A 25,617-nucleotide genomic window follows, 5' to 3' on the forward strand; every position below is an offset into this window, starting at 1 on the left:
TTCCATCCTTGCTTCTCTCCCACCTTAGGGTTTTGTATATACTCTTCCCCGTACCTAGAAAACTGCCCCCACCCACATTCATCTTCTTCATCCTTCATAACTCACCTTAAGCATTATTTCCTTGAGGAAATTCCTTAAATATCCTCCCTACCCACACCACACCACTACAAACTAGGTTAGTTCTTGTTTTACTGTTGCATAACCACTTTGTAACCTATCATTTTTGTAACTGTATATTTATTTGTATGGTCATTCAATTAATATTTGTCTTTCGTACAAGAATGTGAGCTCCACGAGGACAAGGTCTGTCTGGTTTGGTCACTGTTGTATGCCCAGCAACTAGCATAGCGAATGCATGGCATATAGTGAGCATAATAAATACTGATTAAATGAATACTAATCCAGAAATATGTAGTCAGAGGAAAATGCCAACTACAGTACTCATTCCTTACCTAATGTCCTTAGGATGCCCTATCAAGTAACCCATGACATCTTTTTTTTCTTTTTGTATGCTTTGTGGCCGAGGTCACATTTCATTCTTTTTCCATGTGAGTATACCATTACTGCAGCACCACTTGTTGAATCATATTTTTGCTTTTCTTGTTTTTGGGGGGAAATGCATGGGCTGGGAATCGAACCCAGGTCACCTGCATGGCAGGTGAGAATTCTACCACTGAACTACCCTTGCACTCCCCCATGACATCTTTTTTTACATGGGCAGGCACTGGGAATCGAACCCAGGTCCTCTGGCATGGCAGGCAAGCATTCCTGCCTGCTGAGCCACCGTGGCCCCCCATGACATCTTTTTAAAACATGTTTAGGAAAATGGACAAGTGTTGTTTCTTACTTGTAAATTCCTCGTGACATATTTTCAATGTATTTAGCTTTATCTTGTACTCCACAGTGGTAATGGTAAGTCTTAACACAGGCTTTTATTTCACATCCAATAGTAGCACCAGGCTGGCTACAAAGGGTACATTTCTGTTTAAGGGAAGAGAGGAATAATCATAAACAGTATTTCAAAGTTTATGCAATTCTTATTTATTATATTTAGCCATATTTCACCAAACATTCCAGTATACTAAAGAAAACAGCCTCATTTTCTACTGAAAAAGAATATATCAAATTTATATCTAGCATATTTAGTAAAAGCTTAAATTTAAACCATACTACATTGATAAAATTTCTAATATTAAGTCATGCCCTGATATTTCCATTATTTACAATCTGCTCAACTGCCTGCTTGCTAGAAAAACTGTACTAACCATCAGTGATCTGATACATAAACATAGATAAGACACTCTTTAATACGGCCAAACACAAAGAAGAATGATTATTATCACAGTGGTTGTTGTTTCCCTGGACACCCCCCATCCCCGCCCCCACTCTGAGAGCAGATCCTTTCCTATTATGACAAGGGAAAGAAATAGAAAACAGGGAAGTAATCTCCTTAGAGAGGGATTGCTACCAAGTACAGGAAAGGGCAGAGGGAGACTAAAGGGGTTAAAATCTTCAAGTCTCTCCAATTTGACCTAGATCTGCCCTGCCTAAAGAATGTCTGAGATTAAAAGGAGCCTGATCTTAAAAAAAAAAAAAAAGTATCTTGGTCACTTTGAGAAATGCTAGGTTAAGCAGATTGCCTTATTGTAGAAGTTTTCAACCTTTTCTCCAGGGAGGAGAATATAGCAAAACAGTTCCCAAGTTTACTGAACTCCCGATGCCCTTTCATTTTGGGGGTGTGGGGAAGAGCATATTGATGGACTATTTTCCTCAATTTGACTACGATACCTAGCCTCAAATTTTCCTCAATTTGACTAAGATACCTAGCCTCCTTGGTATCTTAGTCAAATTCTTAATGGAACCATTTTTGCATTTTAATGTTTTTTCGCACCGTTCAAACTGCAGTTCAGCAAAGAAAGGGATAATTTCTAATGGATTCAGATAAACATCATTAATATTTGAAACCAACAGAAGAAAGAATAATGGGGAACTATACCACAGAGGGATCAGACTCATCACCTGAATTCAAGGATCAAACATTTGACCTGTGTGATGTGATAAAATATGGATAATATAGACCCAACCTGTGAAGTATTCTTAGCTCCCCATATTAAAACTGAATCTAATTAAGTCTTTAGAACTAACATCAACTTTAAGGAAATATGGGAGATAGAGGAACAAGTTACATGGCATCATGGAAAAGTGAAGAGACAAATTAAAAAGGTGGAATGTTCCCTAGGACAATTAACCCATTCTCTTCAACAAGTCAATGGCATACAAAAATAAATTAAAAACAGGGAGGAGATGGCCCTAGAATACTTAAGAGATATATAAAAACCAAATATAATGTGTGATTCTCATTTGGATTGTGATTTATACAAATCAACTTCAAAAATATAGTTTTGAGACAAGTGGGAAAATACAAACATGAATTGGGTATTGAATGACAGGAATTATTGCTAATTTATAAGGTGTAATGGCATTTAGGTTAGGTAAGAAAAGGCTAATTTTTGGTGATGCATACTGAAATATGTAGAGGTGAAATGATATGAAGCCTGAGATCTGCTTTATAATACTTCAGTGACAACAATAAAAGGCAACTAAAGGGATATTAACAATTTATTAAATTATTAAATATATTATAAATTTATTAAATGCATGATCCTGGGCTGGATCTAATAATGGAGGATAAAAGGCTCAAAAGGACACTTTGGGGACATATAAGAAAATTGGAATATAGACTGTAAGCTCAATATCAATGTTATATTTCTTCACATAAGTAAATCTCCTTATTCTTAAGAAATGTACATGGAAGTATTAAGAGTTCAAGAAGTATGATGTACACAACCTGTCCTCACATGTTTAGAAAACATATAATAATAGATCAAATTAGACAGGTAGAATCATACAGCAAATGTAGTAAAATGTTAAAAGTTACTGGATCTGGATACTGTAGAGTTCTTTGTATGGGTTTTATATTATTTTTCTAACGGTCCTATAAGTTTGAACTTATTTCAAAATAAAAAGGTAAAGAGAAATTAGAGCAAATTACTGCCTTAAAGAAAAGACTTTGCATTCTACTGATATTTTATAATATTTATAAACTGTAAAGAAGTGTTCAAAAAGACAGCAATATTTTTAAAGCTACTAAGTAGTAGTAATTTAGTATATTTAAAAACATGAGACAAAGGCAAGTTGTATAAAAGAAATTTTAAAGCTGTCAAAAATATTTTAAGAGCTATAAATACATATTTGTACCTTAACTGAAGAGAAGGTCCTAAAAAACATCCTTTCCTTTTACTTAAAACAAAACACAACAAAACAAAACAAAAAATCATGGGGAAATTCTCAATGCCATATTAGGGTTGTGTAATTTTTCTATAAGCAAGCTTAAAAAATTAAATATGATTTTAAATTTAATAAGGTATGTTATATTCACATATTCATTTATTTTATTAGAAGAGTCTTAAATAACCTGAAATGTAAATCGTTACATTATAATTCTCTTAAGTAATAAGGTTACATAGAAAAAGGAAATAAGTGGTTAATAACATCAAGATCCTTTATCATATTCCAAATAAGCCACTTTATGTTAAATTTTTTGATGACTGGATACATTTGTGATGTATTCTAAATTTAAAGCAGAACATCACAAGAGTAATGTTGTATAACCTAAATACAAAACCACAGACCATTCTTTTTCCTCGCTTAATCTCCTGAAGTACAGTTTTAATATCAAAATCTCCAAATTCTGCTCTTGATGTTGTTGTAAGCTGGACTGTGCCAGAAGAAAACAACTAGAGGAGAAAAATGCAAGAACATTAACATTCAGAATCCCTGTGAGAAAAAGATTAAACATCCTAATAACAAATGTGTTATATTACTTTAATTTCCTAAGAAAGATTTGTTTTCCTTAATAATCAAGTATCAACTTAAATATTTTAAATATATTCACATCTGATTAAAATACAACCGAAAATAAGGATAATGAAATAAAACTATGATTGCAAGAGTAGATAGAGCTAACATTAAATTCCTTGTTTCAAAGAAGATTTAACAATGTCACTGTGTCATCTCTCCACTGTTTTACAGTTCTACAACTTTAAAAAAAATGGTTTAAATTGGCAAATTTCAACCAGAGATGCAGATCAGTCACCTGGGTTTTTCTTTTTTTCCCCAAAGTAAGCATGACTGGGATCTAATGGGTGGGGGGTTGAGTGTGTATATTTTAGAATATGCACCTCTAGTTAAGAACCTCTATTATATAGTTATGTGTACCTACTAAATGTCAGGCCTAGATCTAAGGATACAAAGATAACATACAGTTCTTGTCCACAAGGAATTTAAGAATCTATTAGGGGAGACAGGAACATAAGTAAACAATTGTAAAACTGTTTTAAGTATAACAACAGAGACATTTATTAGGGTATAGTGGAGGCCTAAAATATCCTTCATAACATGTTTAAAAGCTGAAATATTTAGTTATAAAATAGTTAATTATCTGGAATACGGTAATGCCATAATTAGGATTACTTCAAATCCTACTAAAGCACAAAGGCTATATTTTTAAAAATCTAAAGTTTATCAAGGTTTGGGATTAAGTTATGCTCTTCATAACTTTTAAACATTCATATGGGGAAAACGAGCTAAAATCTGGTCATTAGCTGAATGATTTTCAAAATAACTTGAGTTTTTAAAAGCACATAAAAAGAACTATACTTACCATGCACTTATAATGTGCAGCTGCCTTCTTGGCATTAAATATATGCAGTTTTCCTCTTGCTTCATTTTCTTCCTCACCTACATGGCAAAATCCACATTTAGGTCTGGTGTCACTAGGGCTGCTTCTGTGTGGAGATCTATCTCTCTGCAAATGTAAAAGAAAAAAATAAACTTAAAAAACTTCCATGAAAGTATGCTATCAGTACCTCAAGCTTATTTAATTATGTCTAATGATAAACTTTACCCATAACAACAGTCTAAATCAAATACTCATGGTGCTACAAAAGATAAGAAACCCAACATTTTTATACTTACATAGGAACTACTTTCCATTTCATCTGTTCCATGGGAGGATGTGGACCTGGTATCTTCCGATAGCCCTTTAAAGTTAGTTTTTCTTGGCCTTCCTTTGCGACTTTTCTTTTTACTTTTAGGTGACGAGGGCTCCAGTTCATGTTCATTAAAACTTTCTTCTAATTCTGCTGCTTAAAAATTAACAAAAGGTTATATGGACCAATCTTAAAATTAGCGTTAGTTCATGGGTCCTTAGAACATATATTTCTCCTCAGAATGAGGATAAATAGCCTCTGATATGTTCAATATAAAAACTTAATATTTCACATACATCTAACAAAAAACAGCTACAAAAATAATTTTATTGTACATGCAATTTTATTCGATCCTGTAATTCTGTAGAAATGAGTTTTGTGATCTTGTCTGTGCACATAATCCAGCAAACATTTTCAAACTCTAATATTTAGAATTTCCTCTTTTATTATTTTTTAATCATAGGTTTTAAGGAGTTTTACTTCACACGGTTGGTGAAATCAGAACAGTTACCTGGAAAATAAACTTACTATAACTTGGGAAACTAAGATGAAAATAAAGTAGGTATCTCTGTGCTGTCCAATGTAGTAGCCACTAGATGCTCTTAAACATTTACGCCACTTATCAGGAGATAGAAATAGGGTAGATAGTGGGTAAACGGAGCTGAAGGAATACAGATTGTGCAACAGGACTGATCGTAAAAATTCAGAAATGGATAGCACAATACTACTTAACTGTAATACAATAATGTTAGAACCCTGAATGAAGCTGAATGTGAGAGTGATAGAGGGAGGAGGCCTGGGGGCATAAATGAAATCAGAAGGAAAGATAGATGATAAAGACTGAGATGGTATAATGTAGGAATGCCTAGAGTGTATAATGATAGTGATTAAACGTACAAATTTAAAAATGTTTTTGCATGAGGAAGAACAAAGGACTGTCAATACTGTAGGGTGTTGAAAATAGACAGTAATTCATATTTTAAAACTTTATGTGTGAGACAAGCAAAAAATGTTTATTTGGTACAACATTTATACTTTGACTAGTTCATTTCCTAATATAACTTATGTAGAAAGCTTAACTGAACACCATAGGTACATGGAACCTTGAGTAGGGCATGCGATTTTGTAGGTTTGTCCAGAGTGATGCCCCGATAAATCCCAGAGTGATTTGAACAGTGAATAAAAAAGTACTTGCAAAGTACTTGAATGGCAAGAAAGGGGGAAAATTCAACTTCCCCAGGTAGAGAATTCTTGATATTCTCACAAGCAGTGGGGACAACCAAAGCAATAGGCTGAGCCCTTAATCTTGGGGTTTGTTCATATGAAACTTAACCCCACAAACGATAGGCTAAGTCTACTTAAAATTAGGCCTAAGAGTCATCCCAAGAGAACCTCTTTCGTTGCTCAGATGTGGCCTCTCTCTCTCTCAGCCAACACAACAAGCAAACTCACTGCCCTCCCCTTCTCTATGTGGGACATGACTCCCAGGGGTGTGGACCTTCCTGGCAACATGGGACAGAAATCCTAGAATGAGCTGGGATTCAGCATCAAGGGATTGAGAAAACCTTCTCGACCAAAAGGGGGAAGAGAGAAATGAGACAAAACAAAGTGTCAATGGCTGAGAGATTCCAAACAGAGTTGAGAGGTTATCCTGGAGGTTATTCTTATGCATTAAGTAGATGTCACCTTGTTATTCAAGATGTAATGGAGAGGCTGGAGGGAACTGCCTGAAAATGTAGAGCTGCGTTCCAGGAGCCATGTTTCTTGAAGATGATTGTATAATGATATAGCTTTCACAATGCGACTGCGTGATTGTGAAAACCTTGTGTCTGATGTTTTTTTTGTTTTTACTGTTTTTATTGACAAATTTTCACAAACATACAGTTCATACATGGTATACAATCAATGACCCACAATATCATGACAGTTGTGTATTCTTCACCATAATCATGTTTTTATGAAACATAACTACATACAAACACAAACATTCTTACAATATGATCATTCCGTTCTTGTTATATAATCAATAACTCATGAAATCATCACAGTTGTATATTCATCATCATGATCATTTCTCTGATGCTCCCTTTATCTACCTTATCAACAGATGAGTAAAACATATGGATTAAAAATAAATAAATAATAGGGGAACAAATGTTAAAGTAATTTAGTAGATTGAAATGCTGGTGATCGGTGAGAGGGAGGGATGGGGTATGGTATGTATGAATTTTTTTCTTTTTATTTCTTTTTCTGGATTGATGCAAATGTTCTGAGAGGTGATCGTGGTGATGAATATACAACTATGTGATGATATTGTGAGTTATTGCTTATATACCAAGAATGCAATGATCATATGGTAAGAATGTTTGTATTTGTACGTTGTTATGTTTTAAAAAAATTTACAGCACTTATAATTGAATAAAATTAAAACTTCAGTTTCTTAGTTATATGAACTAACCACATTTCAGGGCTTATTAGCCACTTGTGGTTAGTGACAACTGTATTGGACAGCACAGACACAGAATAGTTCCAGCACTGCACAAAGTTCTACTGGACAGTCTGGTCTAGATGGTTCCTCAAAACATCATGAAAAGCATATGATTAAATTCAACAAGGAAATTCAAGCTGATAAGGTAAGGGACAAAATAAGGTTGTCCTCCCTGTGCCACCAAATGTTATTAATCTCCATGAGTTCAGTCCCAGATGTCTATATCACCTTCAAAAAGGCAGGCTAGCTTTTCCTCTGTTGTTATTTTTCTGTTTGCCCCTGGAATGGCCCCCATGGGGCAGGGGTCCTTCACAACACACTACCTTACCAGGAATCCAACTCTCCTCTTCCAAGTCCTATCCCTTTACCTAGTCTCTTCTCCTTCCTAAATCAATGTTTTCCTTATTTTACATCTTCTTGGTTTATGTTGTTTCCTTTCCCCTCCTGAGTTCTCCTATCAGTTAACAGTAAGAAGTAGAAGACTTCTGGATAGAAAGCCTGAAGATGCCACTTACTGGGTCTTAACATGGTGAAGTTACTTCATATTTAAAAAGCAAAGTCTCCTCAGGTATCAAGTAGGACTAATGATAATAACATCTTCCTTACAAGGCTGCTTTAGGAAAATGTGAAAAATGTTTTGAAACTATAAAATTCCATCCAATTGTTATTACCCATCAAACCTTACATAGACTGTAAACTTTTTGTCCACAAGAGAATCCTTGGCTAAATTTCCCCAAGGCACCCCACACCCAGTAGGCACTCAATAAGGCAAAAGAAAGAGGAACAAGGTTGGAGTAAGCATTACCACCTCTATTTTGAAGCTTTATGGTTGTTACAAAAGGAAATCTGCAGGCCACTTGCCGTGACTTTCTTTTGGTGTAAATGTGATATGCATTTGTTCCACATGCTTTGTGTCACTAGTGAACTCTGCTTTTCAGTAAAAGTATCAGATTAAATAATTTATTTTATACATATGCATCAAGTATGCTAAAATGAGAAGATATATCTGGGATTTACTTGAAAATAATTCAGACGGAGGAAAGAGGAAGTGGGTGGGGCTAAAGATGAAACAAGACTGGCTAAGAGCTAATGGTTGCTGAAGCTGAGTGATGGGTACATGGCGTTCATTATGCTGTTCTACTTTTGTGTGTGTTTGAAATTTCCTGGAATGAAAGTTTAAAAAGTGTGCTAAATCAAAGACAAGGTATAATGCCCAGCACAGTACTTTGCACATAGGTGTTAAGTAAATTTGGTTAACGAAAGATAGAAAATAGAGTTATATCTACATGCAAAGAATACATCATTAAAATTCTCCTAATTAAACCACAAATCCAATTTAAATTCTATTATCTTCCAAGGAAGATCACATGAAAAGATGAAAGGCAATAAGGTACACAGAGTTTCAAAGGAATAATAATGATGTTCCAGCACACAGTATCTACAAGCACTTACTATCTGCCAAGAACACTGCTAAGAGCTTTACTTGCATTATTTGATTTAACCCTTAAAATAATCCTATGAGTTACGTATTTTTTATCCCCATTTTATAGATGCAGTATCAAAGTTTCTGAGAGATATTAAATAACTTTCCCAAGATCATGTGACTAGTAAGTAGGAGAGCTCAGATTCAAATACAGATGCGATTTCAAAGACCATCGTCTTAACCAGTATACTATACTGCTTTCCCAGTATTTTTTTTTTTTAACATAGGCAGGCACCGGGAATCAAACCCGGGTCCTCTGGCATGGCAGGCAAGCATTCTTGCCTGCTGAGCCACCATGGCCAGCCCCCAGTATTTTCTGAAATCTATCCAATGCTACTAAACTTAAGGATTTGAAAAGAGGCTAATACCACATAAAACCTTATTAAATTTTATTTGATAAAAGTAAGAGTACTGGAAATTACAGCATATTTTAGAGAAAAAGAATAAGGGAAAGAAAAACGAAATGAATACAGAAGCAGGAAAAGCCTTCAAAAGACTATGTAAATTGTAACACACTTTCAATAGTCTTCAAATACAACTACAATGATTATTTTCTGAAACATAAATTGAGTTATATGATTTTACAATATTAAGTTTCAAATTATCCATTAGAGAATCCACCGGTTTGAATAAAATCAAGACTAGAGCCTCCAAGGATAGGCACAAAGGATTCCTTTACATCATCTCCCAAAACTTGGGATTTATGGTCACTGTAATTCCAGCAACTACCACTAACTATCTTTTAAAGTAATTTCAGACTTATTTAAAGGGTGTAAAAATAAAGGAATGAAGTTGGAAATCAATAATAGGCAGAGTGCCAGAAAATTTACAAATATGTGGAGGCTCAACAACACAATCTTAAACAACCAGTGGGTCAAGGAAGAAATTACAAGAGAAATCAGTAAATATCTCGAGGTGAATGAAAATGAAAACACAACATATCAAAACTTATGGGATGCAGCAAAGGCAGTGCTAAGAGGGAACTTTATTGCTCTAAATGCCTATATCAAAAAAGAAGAAAGGGCAAAAATTCAGGAATTAACTGTCCACTTGGAAGAACTGGAGAAAGAACAGCAAACTTACCCCAAAGCAAGCAAAACAAAAGAAACAACAAAGATTAGAGCAGAAATAAATGAAACTGAGAAATGAAAACAATTGAGAAAATCAATAAAACCAGAAGTTGGTTCCATGAGAAATTCAATAAGATTGATGGGCCCTTAGCAAGATTGACAAAAAGAAGAAGAGAGAGGACGCAAATAAATAAGATCAGAAATGGAAGAGGAGACATAACCACTGACCCCACAGAAATAAAGGAGATAATGACAGGATACTATGAACAACTTTATGCTAATAAATACAACAATGTAGATGAAACAGACAACTTCCTAGAAAGGGATGAACAACCAACTTTGACTCAAGAAGAAATAGATGACCTCAACAAACCAATCAGAAGTAAAGAAATTGAATCAGTCATTAAAAAGCTTCCCAAAAAGAAAAGTCCAGGACCAGACGGCTTCACATGTGAATTCTACCAAACATTCCAGAAAGAATTAGTACCAACCCTGTTCAAACTCTTCAAAAAAATTGAAGTGGAGGGAAAGCTACCTAATTCATTCTATGAAGCCAACATCACCCTCATACCAAAAACAGGCAAAGATATCACAAAAAAAGAAAACTACAGACCAATCTCTCTAATGAATATAGATGCAAAAATCCTCAACAAAATTCTAGCAAATCGAATCCAGCAACACATTAAAAGAATTATACATCATGACCAAGTAGGATTCATTCCAGGTATGCAAGGATGGTTCAACATAAGAAAATCAATTAATGTAATACACCATATCAACAAATCAAAGCAGAAAATCACATGATCATCTCAATTGATGCAGAGAAGGCCATTTGACAAAATTCAACATCCTTTCCTGCTGAAAACACTTCAAAGGATAGGAATACAAGGGAACTTCCTTAAAATGATAAAGGGAATATATGATAAACCCACAGCTAATATCATCCTTAATGGGGAAAAACAGAAAACTTTCCCCCTAAGATCAGGAACAAGACAAGGATGTCCACTATCACCAAAGTTATTCAACATTGTGTTGGAAGTTCTAGCCAGAGCAATTAGACAAGAAAAAGAAATACAAGGCATCAAAATTGGAAAGGAAGAAGTAAAACTATCACTGTTTGCAGATGATATGATACTATATGTCGAAAATCCTGAAAAATCCACAGCAAAACTACTAGAGCTAATAAATGAATATAGCAAAGTGGCAGGTTACAAGATCAACATTCAAAAATCTGTAGTGTTTCTATACACTAGTAATGAACAATCTGAGGGGGAAATCAAGAAACGAATTCCATTTACAATTGCAACTAAAAGAATAAAATACTTAGGAATAAATTTAACTAAAGAGACAAAAGACCTATACAAAGAAAACTACAAGAAACTGTTAAAAGAAATCACAGAAGACCTAAATAGATGGAAGGGCATACCGTGTTCATGGATTGGAAGACTGAATATAGTTAAGATGTCAATTCTACCTAAATTGATTTACAGATTAAACGCAATACCAATCAAAATCCCAACAACTTACTTCTCAGAAAAAAACCAATAAGCAAATTTATCTGGAAGGGCACGGTGCCCCAAATTGCTAAAAGTATCTTGAGGGAAAAAAACGAAGCTGGAGGTCTCACACTGCCTGACTTTAAGGCATATTATGAAGCCACAGTGGTCAAAACACATGGTACTGGCATAAAGATAGATATATTGACCAATGGAATCGAATAGAGTGCTCAGATATAGACCCTCTCATCTATGGACATTTGATCTTTGATAAGGCAGTCAAGCCAACTCACCTGGGACAGAACAGTCTCTTTAATAAATGGTGCCTAGAGAACTGGATATCCATACGCAAAAGAATGAAAGAGGACCGTATCTCACACCCTATAGAAAAGTTAACTCAAAATGGATCTAAGATCTAAACATTAGGTCTAAGACCATAAAAACAGTTAGAGGAAAATGTAGGGAGATATCTTATAAATCTTATAATTGGAGGTGGTTTTATAGACCTTACACCTAAAGCAAGAGCACTGAAGAAAGAAAGAAAGAAATGGGAAAAAAAGGGTGTAAAAATAGTACAAAGAATTCCTATACACATCCTTCATTCAGATTTCACAAATGTTAACATGTTACCACGTTTGCTTTGGCATTCATTCTCCTTCCACATATACGTTTTTTCTGAAAGGCTTAAGAGTAAGATGCAGAAATGATGCCCCCTTTACTCTAAATATTCCAGGTACCACCGCAGTAACATGTCTATATGTTATACTAACATATAAACATTCCATGTATGGTATACAATCAATGGCTCACAATATCATCACATAATATGATATTCATCAACACAATCATTTTTTAGAACAATTGCATTACTTCAGAAAAATTAAAAAAAAAGAAAAAACTCATACATACCATATCCCTTACCCCTCCTTCTCATTGACCACTAGTATTTCCATCTACCCTATATATTTTAATCTTTGTTCCACCACTGTATCTTAATTAGTTAGTCACACAACTATCACTATATTGTATTCTCTCCTGGTTCCCCAAACTGAAATGGTGTTTTATTAATTCATCCTGCTCTACTAACATCTGGCACAAGAGAAGCCGTAAGAGAAGGAAGCATCAATCAAAAATAAATGACACATTACTGTGCTTAGTTTCAAGCCAAATAAATTGAATAGGTCACACACATTTCTTGAACACCAAGTCCATGCAAAATGTTATATATTGGGTAATTTAAGAAAAACTAATAAACCACAACTTTGGTTCCTTACTCCAAGAACCTAAACTGAGCTGAGGTTGTGTTTTTGATCATGACTTACATTTCACACAGTCTTGTTGTCAATACTTAATACCTAGGTTTACATAGCTTCTTCTTTCTCACCATAGATTATTTGTTCGAAATAAACTATTAAATACAAAGGCTTCAATTTCTTAACGAAAATGATTTTAAAAGAACCAGCTTTCGGACTTCTGGGCAGATAGCAGAATAAGATAGGCTGAGTTCATCCCTACACCACAGAAAAAAGAAAGGACAGAAAATGACTGGGACAGTGTTTCCAGGGTACAAGGGACCAGAGAGGGACCTCTACATTACATAGGAAGGACCTGGATGAAAAAGCGGAAAAATTATGATTGAGACCAAGTGAGTTTATACAGTCTGACTGCACCTGGGCCAGGCTGCAATGCACAGGCCAGGGCAGGTGCTGAAGAAGCAGTGTGCTCCTGCGCTCCCAACTTTATACCAGTTTGGGAGATTTTCCCTCTCAATCTGCCAGGGGACAGTTCCTACCACCTACCCCTGAGGCACGTTGCCAAGGGTGCCTGGTTTTGGGCACCTCGGTAAGAGGGGGGTACACAGAACAGAGCCGAACTGACAAGCAGCAGGCTAAAGAAGCATTCTGGGTCCTAATGAGGCATTGTGGGTTCCACTACTTCTATTCTTTTTCCACAGAGGCCTGGAGCACTCATGGCATGAACAGGCAGAGAGGCAGGGACAAGGGAGCAGGCTACACTGTAATGCCAGGAACTTCCAAACTGGCTGTGGGCAGGGGAACTTGAAACTCTCAGCCCCAGAACCCAAAAGCATTCCACACAGGAGCCCAGGAATCACCACACTCATTGTGCTCACAAGCCCAGGTACACACTGTCCACCCCCTACTCTGGGATGGCCACTTTTAGCATACACACAGACCAGCCTTGACTGGATTTGCACCTGGTCTCGATCCTGCTCAGCCAGCTGACAGAGAGAGGTGCGCCTGAGAAGAGGTGGCCCGAGAGAGCCACCTGCTGGAAAGACAATGAACAGCACTCTGATAAACTGCCTTTCTCCCTAGCTTTTAACCGTTGCACCACATGCATGAGGTCCTGTCCTTGTTTTGGAAGGGAATTACTGACAAATCAAGTGCCAAAGTGCCAAAGGAGACCTTCAATGAACACCAATGGAAAAACAAAATATTAAACTACTGAAGGAAAAACAATTTTTAAAATAAACTTACTAAGATAAAGGGTCCTAGATTGTAAGCTCTTACAGCAGTCATGTATATTCAGGAGTAGTAACTGTTACTTCTAAATTCTGAGATACTGAGCTGTTTGTATCCAACATGTTCGTTCCCGGAAGTTTTGAGCATTTGTGTGACACCTGAGACTCAGAATCAGAGCTCTGAAACAATGAAAATCAGCACTACCCCATACAGAGACTGTTTACAAAGTTGAAAAAGGGGTCAGACTTTGACTAGAGATATGAATGAAGCTGATCTGTATAGGACTAAGGTAGATTAGAATACAGGGTAAAGGGTGATATCACCCGTATTTTAAAACTTTAACTTTTGTAAGAGATCAAAGCGAGAGATGTTTATTTGGTGCAAAATTTATATTTTGGGTAGTGCATTACCTAATTTAACTGATATGGTCAGTTTAACTGGACACCATAATTACATGGAATTTTGAATAGGGTGTGAGATCTTGTTCATATATATAGGTTAGCGTGATTCCTGATACATCCCAGAGTAATTTGGGCAGAGAATAAAAAAGTATTTGCGAAGTCCCCTTGGAGGACTGGGGAGAAAGGAGGAAATATTAAACTTTCCCACCTGGGGAATTTCTGATATTCTCGCAAGCAGTGGGGACAACCAATTCAATAGGCCAAGCCCTCAATATTGGGGCTTGCCACTATGAAGCTTATTCCTGCAAAGGAATAGCTAAGCCTACTGATAATTATGCCTAAGAGTCACCAATTTTTGTGAGCAACAGCCTCTTTTGTTGCTCAGGTGTGGCCTCTCTTTCTAAGCCAAATCAGCAGATAAGCTCACTGCCCTGCCCCCTACGTGGGACATGACCCTCAGGGGGTGTAAATCTCCCTGGCAACATGCAACCTGACTTCTGGGGATGAGCCAGGACCTGGCATCATAGGAATGAGAAAGCCTTCTTGACCAAAAAGGGGAAGAGAGAAATGAGACAAAATAAAGTTTCAGTAGCTGAGAGATTTCAAACAGAGTTAGGAGGTTATCCTAGAGATTATTCTTACACATTATATAGATATTCATTTTCAGTTTATGCTGTATTTGTAGTGGCTAGAGGGAAGTACCTGAAAGTATTGAACCATGTTCCAGTAGCCTAGATTCTTTAAGAAGACTGTATAACTATACAGCTTTTACAATGTGACTGTGTGATTGTGAAAACTTTGTATTGATGCTCCTTTTTTCAAGGGTATGGACAGATGAGTAAATAAATAAATAAATAATAGGGGGAGATAAAAGGTAAAAATTGGGTAGACTGAAATACTGTGGTTCAATGAGAGGGAGGGATAAGGGGTATGGGATGTATGAGCTCTATTTTTTTTCTTCTTATTCTTTTTCCAGAATGATGGAAATGTTCTAAAAATGATCAGGGTGAAGAATACAAAACTATGTGATGATATCATAAGTCACTGATTGTATAATATGGTTGGGCTGTATGTGTGTGGCTATTTCTCAAAGAAAAAAAAGATTCTGCTCAAGAGCATGGACAGCTCTTGACTGAGAAACCAAAGACCTATATCAGGTAATAGATAATCAAAATATGAAATTACACAGTATAAGTGATATTTTGCATATTTATGATTTTATTGTTTTCTCCCCAAAACAGAAGAAATGCCGATGAGATGGTAGATTTTCTCCAGCATATTATATATTTGACTAATGTATAGTTCATGGAATTAATTTCACAATTTAAAATATACCAAAGTAAAAGAAAAAAAAAAAGAGGAAAGAGCAAAAACTGAGGACTTTAATGCTCACCTGGAGGAACCAGAGAAAGAACAACAAAATTAATCCCAAAGCAAATACAAGAGAAATAAGAAAGATTAAAGCAGAAATAAATTAATTGGAGAAAAAAATAGAGAATCAATTAAAAATCAATGAAAAAAATCAGTAAAATTGATTTGTCAATTGGCTAAGGTGACAAAGGAAAAAAAGAGGAAAAAAAGAGGGATGATGCAAAATAATAAAATCAGAAGTGAGAGGGGGGTCATTACCATGGATCCTGAAGAAATCTGAAAAATTGTAAGAGGATACTATGAGCAACTATATGCCAACAAACTAGACAACTAGGATGAAACGGACAATTTCCTAGAAACACATGGACAACCTTATTAACGCGAGAAGAAATAGAAAACTTCAAATAAACCAACCACAAATAAAAAGATTGAATCAGTCATCAAAAAACTTCCTACAAAGAAAAACCCAGGGCCAGATGGCATTAGAGGGGAATTTCACCAAACATTCGAAAAAGAACTAACACCATTCTGCTCAAACTGTTTCAAAAATTTAAGGAAAAAGGAACACTACCTAACTCATTTTATGGAGCTAACATCACTCTAATACCAAAACCAGATAAAGATTCTACAAGAAAGGAAAACTACAGACCAAAATTTCCCTAATGAATATAGATGTAAAAATTCTCAATAAAATATGCAAATCAAATTGAATGGCACATTTAAAAAATTATACACCATGACCAAGTGGGATTTGTACCAGCATGCAAGGGTGGGTCAACAAAAGAAAATCAACGTAATACAACACATTAACAAATAGAAAGGGAAAATCACATGATCATCTCGATTGATACTAAAAGAGCATTCAACGAAATTTAGCATCCTTTTCTGATACAAACACTTCAAAAGATAGGAACTGAAGGAAACTTTCTCAATGTGATAAAGGGCATATATGAAAAACCCACAACCAGCATCATACTCAAATGGTGAGAAACTGAAAGCCATCCCCCTAAGATTGGATATCAAATAAGGATGCCCACTATCACCACTATTATCAATATTGTGCTAGAAGTTCTAGCTTGATCAAGCAAGCAAGAAAAAAAGAAATAAAATGCATCCAAATCAGAAAGGAAGTAGTAAAACTTTCATTACTTGCAGATAACATGATCCTATATTTGGAAAATCCTGAGTAATCTACAACAAAACTACTTGAGCTAATAATCAAATTCAGCAAAGTAGTGGGGTACAAGATTAATCAGTAATGTTTCTATACACAAGTAGTGACCTAACTGAGGTAGCAGTTAAGAATAAAATTCCATTCACAATAGCAACCAAAAGAATCCAGTATCTAGGAATAAACTTAACCAGGGATGTGAAGGACCTGTACACAGAAAACTACAAAACATTACTAAAAGAAATCAAAAGATCTAAATAGGTGAAAAGATATTCCATGTTCATGGACAGGAAGGCTAAATGTTGTTAAGATGTCAGTTCTACCCAAATTGATTTACAGATTCAATTCCAACAACCTACTCTGAAGACTTGGAAAAGCTAGTTGTTTTTTTTTTTTTTTTTGGTATGCTGTATAGCAGAGATCACATTTCATTCTTTTTTCATGTGAGTATCCTGTTATTGGAGCACCATTTGTTGAATTTTTTTGGTGTTTGTTTGTTTTTCTTGTTTGTTTTTGGGGAAGCGCATGGGCCAGGAATTGAACCTGGGTCTCCTGCATGCCAGGTGAGAATTCTACCACTGAACTACCCTTGTACCCCCTGGAAAAGCTGGTTATTAAATTTATTTGGAAGAGAAAGGGCCCTTGAATAGCCAAAAACATCCTTAAATGGAAGAAGAAACTGAGAAGACTTACACTTCCTGACTTTAAAGTTTATTATAAAGCCACAACGGTTCAAACAGCATGGTACTGGCAGAAAGACAGACATATTGATCAATGGACTCAAATTCGAGAGTTTGGAAATAGGCTCCCAGATAGATCTTTGACCAAGTGATTTTCTACAAGACCCCTAAATCCCCTAACTGGGACTGAATAGTCTTTCCAATAAATGGGACTGGGAAAACTGGATATCCATAGCCAAAGGAATGAAAGAGACTCCCTACCTCACACCCTATACAAAAATTAACTCAAAATAGATCAAGGACCTAAATATAAGAGCCAGTACCATAAAACTTCTAGAAAAAATATAGGGAAACATCTTTAAGACCTTGGAATAGGAGGTACCTTCTTAGACTTTATACCCAAAGCACAAGCAACAAAAGAAAAAAAAAGATAATGGGAACTATTCCAAACCAAATACTTCTGTGTCTCAGAGGACCTTGTCAAAAAGGTTAAGAGGTAACCAACTAAATGGGAGAAAATATTTGGAAACTGTATACCCCATAAGGGTTCACTATTCAGTATATATAAAAGAAATCATACAACTCAACAACAAAAGAACAACCAACCGAATTATAAAATAGACAAAAGATATGGATAGACATTTTTCAAAGGGGAACTACAAATGGCTAAAAAGCGTATGAAAAGATGTTCTTCTTCATTAGCTATAATGGAAATGTAAATCAAACCCACAATGAGATATTACCTCATACCTATAAGAATGGCTGGCTGCCATTAAACAGTGCTGTTAAACAAAAAACAAACTACAAATGATGGAGAGGATGCAGAGAAATTGGAATACTTATTCACTGCTGGTGGGAATGTATAATGGTACAGCCACTATGGAATACAGTTCGGCAATTTCTCAGAAAACTAAATATCAAGTTGTCCTATGACCCGGCGATACCACTACTCAGCATATACCCAGAAGAGCTCAAAACAGTGACATGCACAGACATTTGCACAGAGATGTTCACAGTGGCATTATTTACAATTGGCAAAAGATGGCACCGTAAATAATGTGGTATATATATACAAAAGATGTATATAGCACATGAGGTATATATATATATATGGAATATTACGCAGCTGTAAGAATTGAAGTCCTGAAGCATATGACAACACAGATGAACTTGAGGACATAATGCTGAGTGAAATAAACCAGACACAAAATGATATGTAATGTATGATTTCACTAATTTGAACTCCCTAGTAAATTTAAACTCAAATTCATAAAATGTAGAATAGAGATAGACAGAATTTAGAGAAGGGGGAACAGTTACCTAATACGTACAGGCTTGTTAACAAGGTTGAATTTAAATATACGGGAATGGATAGAGGTGATTGTAGTTCTTATGAGATTATAGGCAATAATGCCGTTCTGAAGGTGAATATAACCAAAAGGGGTTTTTTAAAGCCATTAAAGCCCCCTATTAGCACCATGAACTACTTCAAAGGTATGAAACTTGTACAAAGAGATAATAATAAAGAGGTATATGGGAAAAATTGTCTATTGCATGCTATGGACTATATTTAACAGGAATACCTCACTAGTATCACAACACTAAGGGTAAATAATGGGGGTGGGGGGTAGAGGTAAGGACAGTTTTGGATTTTCTCTTTGGTGTGGTTCTATCCGTTATTTTTCTCTTTGGAGCAAAGAAAATTGTCTAAAATTGAGGGTGATGATTGTACAACTAAGTGAGCAAACTGTGAGATATTGATGGTTTATACAGGATAGAATATATGCAATGTAAATGTACCTCAACAAAATCTGAAGATTCAAAAGAATAAATAAATAATCAGAACGATTCAAGTGCTAGAGAAAATGTGGAGAGAGAGGTATACCTATTGAATGGTGGCTAGGCAGCAGAAAGGTGCAGCCCCTATGGAGAATAATGTTGCAGATCCACAGGAAGTTGGATATAGGGTCACTATATGATTAGGCAATCCAGTTACTAGGAATATACTCAGAAGAACTGAAAGCAGGGACTTGGACAGACATGTGCACACTGATATTTATGGTGGCATTATTCATGACAGACAATGGATGGAGGTGGCCGAAGGGTACAATGACTGGTGGGTGGAAGGGAGACCTGTGGTATATACACACAGTGAAATATTATGCAGCTTCTGAAAGGAATGAAGTCATGAGGCATGCAACAAGGTGAATCAACCCTGAAGAGATTATGTTATGCAAAATAAGCCAGACACAAAAGGACAAATATTTTATGGTCTCTTATAGAAAATACTTAAAAGAAAATTAGGGCCTAGATTCTAAGTTCTTAAAGCAGTCATATTTATTCCTGAGTTTTAAGTGTTATTCTAAATTCTGAGATGTTGTGCTCAATACGTATAACTTGGTATTTCCCTGGCCCTTTGGGTACCTGTGTAACAACTAACACTCAGATTTAGAGTTCTGGGGTTCTTAAAGTCAGCATTACTCCATATAGCAACAGTTAAAGAAGCCGAAAAAAAGATGAGACTTCAATTAGAGAGATGAATGAAGTTGATCTAGTTGGGACTAAGGTAAATAAGAATATAGTGTAAAGGATGATAGTGTCTGTATTCTAAAACCTCACCTTCTGTGTGAGACCAAAGGAAGAGATCTTCATTAGTTCAAGATTTAAATTTTCTGTAGCACACTATCTAGTGTACCCTGTCTGGACATTTCATTTAAACAATATAAACACACAGAGCCTAGAATGGGGAATGAAATCTTGTAATTCTGCATTACTTAATGCAATACCCTGATATACTCCAGAGTACTCTGGGCAGAGAGTAAAAAAATATTTGTAAATTCCCTTGAGGACTAGACAAAAAAATATATGGATCTATTAAAATTCCCCACCTGGGAAATTCCTGAAAGCCTCTCAAGCATTAGGGACTTCCAAGTTGATAGGCCAAGTTCTTGATCTTGAGGTTTGCTGTTATGAAATTCATTTCTGTAATGGAGAAGTTAAACCTACCTACAGTCATGCCTAAGAATCACTTCCAGAGGACCTCTTTTGTTGTCCAGATGTGGCCTCTTTCTCTCTAAACCCAACTCTGCAATTAAACTCATTACCTTCCCCCTACTTGGGACATGACTTCCAGGGGTGAAAGTCTCCCTGGCAATGTTGGTCATGACTCCCAGGGATGAGTCTGGCTCTGGCATCGTGGGATTGACAATGCCTTCTTCACCAAAAGGGGGAAAAGAAATGCAACAAAATAAGGTTTCTGTTTCTAAGAGATTTCAAGTAGAGTCGAGGGTCTATTCTGGAGATTACTCTTATGCAAGTTTCAGCTAGATATTGTAAATTGCCACAGTGTGCCAAGCCCCAACAAAGCACTGGGCTCTGAGACTCTATAATAGTTTCACTCAGTTTATTTTTCAGAAACCTAAAATCTCCAGATTATCCCTATGCCAGATAAGCCATGAAACCCAGAAGTACCAGTCTTTCCAAGAACATCAACCGGTTGCATTCCTCTACTGCATAATGTCGACACCCTTTCTCAACATGAAGAAGTTAGAATGGTCATTGCCCAAGTATTCCTAAAGATTGAGAGAAGCATCAAATGAGTGGGAGGAGTTGTAACATGAAGATAGGATTTAACAAATGAGTATCACTACTGAATCATTATATTGATATCTTTTTAGTCTCCAGTGTATTAGAGCAACTAGAAGGAAATATCTGAAATTGTGGAACCATAACCCATAGCATACTCTGAAGTTTGTTCTATAACTACTTATTAAAATGCACTTTGAAATCTATAATTTTTCTGCATGTATATTTCACAATATAAAGTTTTTTTTAAAGCCAATGTCAAAAAAAAGCCAACGTCATCATTCAAAATGTTTATGACACATATAATCTACTATAGAGTATTATTTTAGAGTGAAGTTCATAGAATCTGTTTTCTCTTAGCATTAATAAAGTATAAAAATGCATGGTATGAAAAGACAAGATGAATGCATACAAGAGAAATTAATCTTTCTCTTGAGGGGTAGAAAAACCACCTTTCATACCTCATCACAGTTCCTTGTAGGTACTCAAATGTTTAATAACAAAAAAAACCGTTTTCTTTTCATTTTTATGTATTTTTGTTAAGATATCTTCACAAACCATACAATTCATCCAAAGTACAGTCAACAGTTCACAATATCATCACAAATTTGTGTATTGATCACCATGATCATTTTTAGAACATTTGCATTACTCCAGAAAAAATAAATAAAAAGACAGAAGAAAACCCCATATATCCCACACCCTTAGCTCTCCCTCTTATTGATCACTAGTATTGCAACCTACTCAATTTTAAGACTTATAATGGAGGTAGGTTAACCAGGACAGTGTAATATTACCAGAGATAATTATATATATATATCAGTGGAATAAAGCAAAACATCCAGAAGTAGATCCACATAAACACAGGTAACTGAGGGGTTTTTTTTTTCCTTTTTTGCAATATAATCATACAATCATTATCAAATATCAGAGCTACTAGATTATAGCTCAGCAACTTCAGGTATTTCTTTTTGTCTATACTAAAACACCAGTCTCTAAAAAGAAATATCTATATAATGAGTCAGTAGTCATAGCTGTTTGTTAAATCCTAATTTTTCAGTTACACCTTCCTCCTTTCATTTGATCTTTCTCTCAATCTTCAGGGATATCTGGGCAATGACCATTTTAACTTCTTCATGCTGGAAAGGAGTACTGACCTTCTGAGGTAGAGGAATGAACCTGGTGTTCTTAGAGAAACTGGCACCTCTGGGTTTCTGGTCTAGCTCAATCTGGAGGCCTTAAGTTTCTGAGAAAATAAACTTAATAAGACAAACTTTTATAGAGACTTAGATGGAGCCTAGAGCACTACCTAGGGGTTGATGACAAGCCGTTTTATCAAAGTAGTACTACAAAATGGAGACACATCAGAACAAGCTAGAATTACCTGCTATTACCAATGTTTGACATTCTAAAACACTGCTAAAAAAAAAAAAGTGAATACAGTTATCATTTAGACAGGTAAGCCAAAGGGAAAAAACACAAAATAAGTTCTAAGACTTTATTCTGGCTATTCCTGCCCATTTTTTAAATGCAATTTTATTTGAGTTATATTCATTCAGCACACACTCATCCAAAGTATACAATCAATGCGTTGCCTATTTTAAAGCATAAATTCATTTTTAAACCTTTCTAAAAGTATGCCAAGATGACTATTCGGCTCTTTCAAAGACTGTTTCTCTTGACTTCCAGGATTTAATATTAAACTGACTTTCATCCTACCTCTCTGGCCATGCCTCCTCTCTCTTTGCAGGTTCATCCATGTATACTCAGCCATTAATTGCTAAAGTTCTTCAAGGCATAGCCCTGGGCCCTGTCCTCTACTGAACTCTCTTCCCTAGGATGTTTTCTCCACTTATAGAGATTCCATTATCTATATTCACATCTGTCTCTATTCAAGGTCTCTAATCTGAGATCAAGAACAATATAATCTAACTGCTCATCTGATATTCCTACTTGGAAAACTCACAGGTATATCAACAAATTTGATCTTTTAAAACTTAACTCATCAACTCTTCCCATAAGCATACACCAGTTCCAATGTCCTCTAAGTAAATGGCATCATCAATCACTCATATTCTTATGCCAGGAACTTGGGAGTTATTTCCAATACCTCCTCCTTCTTCACCCCTATTTCCTCAAGTCCTGTAAGCTATACTTCTAAAAACTCTCAAATCCATAAACTTCTGGCTCATTCCCATATTCATAATTCTAATCCAATCCTCCACCAGGATTCCTGCCATAGGCCACTCTTCCCTGCTTAAAACTCTCATTACCTCAGGATAATATCCAAAATAATTACCATGATCTGGCCCATGCATTCTTTCCCAAACCTCATTGTATGTCACTCCATCCTTTACTTTCATAGTTTTCTATCAATTCGTGAAGTTTCAAGTTCCTTCCTGCTTCAGAGTCGCCAAGGATCCTGTTCCTTCAACACAGGATCTCCTCCAACCCTCTTTCACCTGTTCTTCTTTAATATTTTTACTGACAAATCTTCACACACATACACTCTATATATGGTGTACAATCAGTGGCTCACAATATCACCACACAGCCGTGTATTCATTACTGTGATCACCCTTTAGAACATTTGTATCACTTCAGAAAAAGAAACAAACAAAAAAAAAACTCATACACACCAACCACTAGTATTTCCAGCTACCTAATTTATTCAATCCCTCACCCCCCCCCCCCACTATTTATCTATTTTCTATCCAAAATATTCTGCCAGGAATCTGTTCATACCCTGGACAAAAGGAACAACAGACACAAGGTTTTCACAACCACACAGTCACATTGTAAAAATTACATCTTTATACAATTGTCTTCAAGAATCAAGGCTACTGGAATACAGCTCAATAGTTTCAGGTACTTCCCTCCAGCTACTCCAATATGCCATAAACTAAAAAGGTGGTATCTATATAATGCATAAGAATAACCTTCCGGATAGCCTCTCAACTCTGAAATCTCTCAGTCACTGAAACTTTATTTTGTCTCATTTCTCTTTCCCCTTTTGGTCAGGAAGGCTTTCTCAATCCCTTGATGCCTGGTCTTGGCTCACCCCAGGAGTTCTGTCCCATGCTGCCAGGGAGATTTACACCCCTGGGAGTCATGTCACATGTAGTGGGGAGGGCAATGAGTTCACCTGCCAAATTGGGCTTAGAGAGAGAGAGGCCACATATGAGCATAAAAGAGGTTCTCTGGGGGTGACTCATAGGCCTAATTTCAAGTGGGCTTAGCCCATCTTTTGTAGGAATAAATTTCATAGGAGTGAACCCCAAGATCGAGGACTCGACCTATTGATTTGGTTGTCCTGGGTGCTAGAGAGAATATCAGAAATTCTCCAAGTGGGGCAAGTGAATATATATTCCGTTCTCCCCAGTCCCCCAAGGGAACCTTACAAATACTTCTTTATTCACTGACCAAATTATTCTGGGATATATCAGGGCATTACACTAACCTGGACAAACCAACAAAACCTCATGGCCTATTTAAGATTCCATGTACATATGATGTTCAACTAAACTGACCATATAAATTAAATTAGGTAATGCACTACCTAAAATAGAAATTTTGCACCAAATAAATATCTCTCCCTTTGGTCTTACACAGAAATTGAAGTTTTAAAATATGAATGATACCATCCCTACCCTGTATTCTGCTCTACCTTGGTCCTATCCAGATCAGCTTCCTTCATATCTCTAGTCAAAGTCTGATCCTTTTTTCAACTTCTTAAGCAGTTCCTGTATGGGATGCTGCTGACTTTCACAGTCAGAACTCTAATTCTGAGTCCCAGGTGACACATAAATACCCAAAGTTTCTGGGAAGACCAGGTTATATACAAACAGCTCAGTATCTCAGAATTTAGAAATAAGTTACAACTCCTGAATATACGTGACTGCTGTAACAGTTTATAATCTAGAACCCTTTATAATAGGTCCCAACCTGGTAACCCATGCTCTCAACTTCAGTTCACCAAGTTTTTATATTATAGTTAGCCCATATGATTGTTAGTCTGCTCTTTTAAAAAAAATTTTTTTATTGTATAATATAACATATATACAAAATGAAAGCAAAAAAAAGCAAATGCTTTCCAAGCACTCTTCAACAAGTAGTTACAGGACAGATCTCAGAGTCTGTCATGGGCTACCATATGATCCTCTCAGTTCTTTCCTTCTAGATGCTCCAGAACATAGGAGGCTAAAAGGAATATTTTTTCATCACTACTATAGACTTCTTTGTGTGTGTGTGTGTGAAAAATCACATATATACAAAAAAGCAATAAATTTCAAAGCACAGCTTAACAATTAGTTGTAGAACAGATTTCAGAGTTTGGTA

General features: G+C 35.9%; 1 protein-coding gene across 2 annotated transcripts in view; it reads right to left on the reverse strand.

Annotated features, from left to right (window-relative positions):
* PHF6 (PHD finger protein 6) overlaps positions 1-25,617 on the reverse strand; it is a 66,112-nt gene that overhangs the window by 18,798 nt on the left and 21,697 nt on the right. Inside the window, exons 6-9 of one of the 2 annotated variants that reach the window (XM_077145911.1) lie at positions 5,038-5,204; positions 4,724-4,867; positions 3,693-3,797; positions 848-981 (exon numbers count right to left, since the gene is read on the reverse strand). In XM_077145911.1, the coding sequence (XP_077002026.1) occupies positions 848-981; positions 3,693-3,797; positions 4,724-4,867; positions 5,038-5,204 (550 nt within the window). Of the gene's footprint in view, positions 1-847; positions 982-3,692; positions 3,798-4,723; positions 4,868-5,037; positions 5,208-25,617 lie in introns of both variants that reach the window. The other variant, XM_077145910.1, reaches the window with a different exon arrangement.

This window comes from Tamandua tetradactyla, chromosome X (assembly GCF_023851605.1).
Source record: "Tamandua tetradactyla isolate mTamTet1 chromosome X, mTamTet1.pri, whole genome shotgun sequence".
NCBI classification, from domain to species: Eukaryota; Metazoa; Chordata; class Mammalia; order Pilosa; family Myrmecophagidae; genus Tamandua; species Tamandua tetradactyla.